This window comes from Tupaia chinensis, unplaced genomic scaffold (genome assembly GCF_000334495.1).
Source record: "Tupaia chinensis unplaced genomic scaffold, TupChi_1.0 Scaffold150288_1, whole genome shotgun sequence".
Lineage (NCBI taxonomy): Eukaryota > Metazoa > Chordata > Mammalia > Scandentia > Tupaiidae > Tupaia > Tupaia belangeri.
Window position 1 is genome coordinate 2,765,766 of NW_006210128.1, and position 3,151 is coordinate 2,768,916.

The 3,151-nt window shown below is 61.4% G+C and overlaps 1 protein-coding gene across 1 annotated transcript in view; it reads right to left on the reverse strand.

Moving 5' to 3' along the window:
- Nucleotides 1-3,145, reverse strand: part of TEAD4 (TEA domain transcription factor 4) — a gene marked incomplete at its 5' end in the record, with an annotated part of 78,666 nt that extends 75,521 nt beyond the window's left edge. Inside the window, 1 exon segment of the mRNA XM_027769685.1 lies at nucleotides 3,133-3,145. Within this exon segment, the coding sequence (XP_027625486.1) occupies nucleotides 3,133-3,145 (13 nt within the window).
- Nucleotides 3,146-3,151: the final 6 nt, after the last annotated feature.

Here is a 3,151-nt window from a genome sequence, read left to right on the forward strand (position 1 = left end):
GGGCTGTGTGGCCGTCTTTAAAGTGAGAGGGTGAGAGTGAGATGCTGCCGACGCAGTGGCCAATAAAGCTGACCTTGGCAAAGCTCACCCTGGGGTCAAGGTGAAGGGGATGAGAACACAGAGTGGCAGACTGTGTCCAGGGTGAAAACGCCCCGACCGGCCCCAGGGCCGCCTGAGCCAGGAGCTGCCCTGTCTCCTAAATATAAAGAACAAGGTTGCTGGGGCCAGCAGGAGCATGGTGGTTAAGGGGCTGGATCCCCACATGGCCACCCAAGGTTCGGTCCCAGACTTGGAATCACAACCAAAAAATAATTTATTTTTCGGGAACCAGCAGTTAGCATAATGGCTATGGTACTGGACTCCCACGTAGTCCACCGCGGTTCGCGTCCCGGACCCGGTGACTTAAAACTCACGCCGGGCACATATGCTTGCGTGCCCAAGATCCCGAGAGGAGAATGGAGGAGAAGGGATTGCGGCGTGACCATCCCCCCTGGGGGGTGATTTCTCGCTTTCTGTCTCTCTGCAGCGTGACCATCCCCCCTGAGGGGTGATTTCTTGCTTTCCGTCTCTATGTCTCTCTCTGTCTGTGTGGCGAGCACACGCGCCCTATAGCGAAAAACCTCTCCAAAAAATAAAAATAAAAAAAGAAAATAATTTATTTTTTTAAGAGAGAGCTGGCAGGGAGTGTGGTGGTTAAGGTGCTGGATTCCCACATGGCAGGCTGTGGTTCAAGTCCTGGACCTGGCGGCTTGCTTTCTCACTTTCCCTTTCTTTGTCTGGTCAAATTAATAATAACAAATGAAATTAAATAAATAAATACTTTTTAAAAAAGAAAACAAGAAAGACCGTGGTGCAGGGCCTACAATAAATGCTCAATTCATGTTTGCTAAATAAACCTGATGCACGGGGCAGGGCCTCTCAAAGGCTCTTCGAGGAACAGCTACTTTGAAAACACTAATGCCCAAGGAAAGAGAAGTGCCTTGATAAAAACAGGCTTGGGAAGCTCTGGGTCCCACAGCCGAGGACGAGAGGCCCGTGGTGTGCCGGCCCCGGCGTAGAGGGTGTTTTGCAAACACCGACGTTTATTGCTGTCCGGATGGATATTAAACAACCGCACACACCCCACGCAGGACTCCGGGAAACAGCCCGAGCGTCCTGGAGGTAGTGAGTGGCTGCCAGCTCTGTGCCCGGGTCTGTCTGACCCCCAAACCTGTACCCTTGCTGTCATCAGTCACCGCACCCCTGGCCTGACAGGTGAGAGGTGAGTTTGAACACCCACATGCTCGCATAGCCGGAGAAGCGAGGGCAAGAGCCCCATCCCTCAGCGTTTCCACTCCTTCCTTCCAAGAAGCCCAATGTTGTACCGCCGGCAGCAGTGGGACTGAGGGATCCACTCCTTCCTTCCAGGAAGCCCAGTGCTGTACCGCCGGCAGCCGTGGGACTGAGGGGGCCACTCCTTCCTTCCGGGAAGCCCAGTGCTGTACCGCCGGCAGCCGTGGGACTGAGGGGGCCACTCCTTCCTTCCGGGAAGCCCAGTGCTGTACCGCCGGCAGCCGTGGGACTGAGGGGGCCACTCCTTCCTTCCGGGAAGCCCAGTGCTGTACCGCCGGCAGCCGTGGGACTGAGGGGGCCACTCCTTCCTTCCGGGAAGCCCAGTGCTGTACCGCCGGCAGCAGTGGGACTGAGGGGGAGACCCGGGCGCCGGCTCTGCCCGTCTCACACAGCTCACAGCCCTTACCTCCCAGCCGGGCAGCGAAGCATCCATGGGGCGGGCTGCTCATGCCCCTTCCCCAGGACGCACAGCTGAACAAGGGCTCTTCCTCTCCCCGGACCCGAACCAGCACCAGGTGGTTCAGGCTGGTACACACCGACTCCTGCTTGTCCTCGGGGCTAACTCAAAGCGCTATCCACACAAATCTCAAACCCAAACGCACTCCTTGTTCTGGAGAGAGCGGTCCCCCTGCAAACATCCCAACTCTGACAGCCCACCGCATCACCTGAGGCAAAGCTCCCGACTTCCTTCTGCTTCCCGCCAGCTCCATCTCTGAACTGCCAGGAGGGAACAGGATCCACTCGCCCTCAGAAAGACAGCTGCCTGGAAGGGGGCAGGTGTAGACAGCTTCCTTCCAGCTCTGCCCAGCACAGGGGCATGGAGCCTAGGGGTCAAGCCCCCCCAGCCCAGGCACCAGATCAGGGGGTCGGAGGGCTCTCTCCGGCCCACGTTGGTGCAGGGAGGGGAGCCTCGGCCAGAACATCGCCCAGGAAAAGCCCCCGCAGAACCGTGCGCACGCTGCCGCTCACGCCCACGCCGCGAGGCTGGAAGCCCGGCGAGTCACCTGTGAACAGGTATCACCCTGGCAGACACGGCCGAGGAGGTCCCAGTCAGGCGTCACCGAACGCACCCGCCAGAGGTACCACGTCGGCCTGGAGGTCCCCAGGCCGGTGCGCGGGGTCGGGGGCCGCCTGCCGGGGAAAGGCTCACGGTGGGGCTGAGTCCTGCTCCCCTCCCCATCCACGGGTCTCCTCCGTGGACTCGCAGCTTCCACGCCTGGGAGCCGGCCTTCGGTAGAGGCCCTTCGCTTCCGCGCCGGCTTAGCACTTAAAACAGGCAACAGCCCTCCTCCTGCGCCCCCTCTTCCAGGCCGGCAACAGGTCCAGCGGAAAAAGGGCAGGGGTGCTGGGCCTCTTCCGTCGCGGGTGTCCTCAGTCCGCCTCTCTCTTTCAGTAACCCAGACGCCCTGTCCCCCAAAGTCTCTGGCATCCAGCCCCACCCGACCCGGCGGGCCGCACGGTTTCTGCCATCCCGAGGCGCACCGCCTCCACGTGCCTCACTCCTCCCAGCCTGGTCCCTGCGGGCGCTCCTTACGCACCGCGCGGGGCACCTGTTCCCGGGCAAAGCCCCGCAAGTGCCCGGCCCAGCGCCAGTAACCCAGACGCCCTGTCCCCCAAAGTCTCTGGCATCCAGCCCCACCCGACCCGGCGGGCCGCACGGTTTCTGCCATCCCGAGGCGCACCGCCTCCACGTGCCTCACTCCTCCCAGCCTGGTCCCTGCGGGCGCTCCTTACGCACCGCGCGGGGCACCTGTTCCCGGGCAAAGCCCCGCAAGTGCCCGGCCCAGCGCCCAGCCTTACCAGTCCCGGGGTGCGCCCA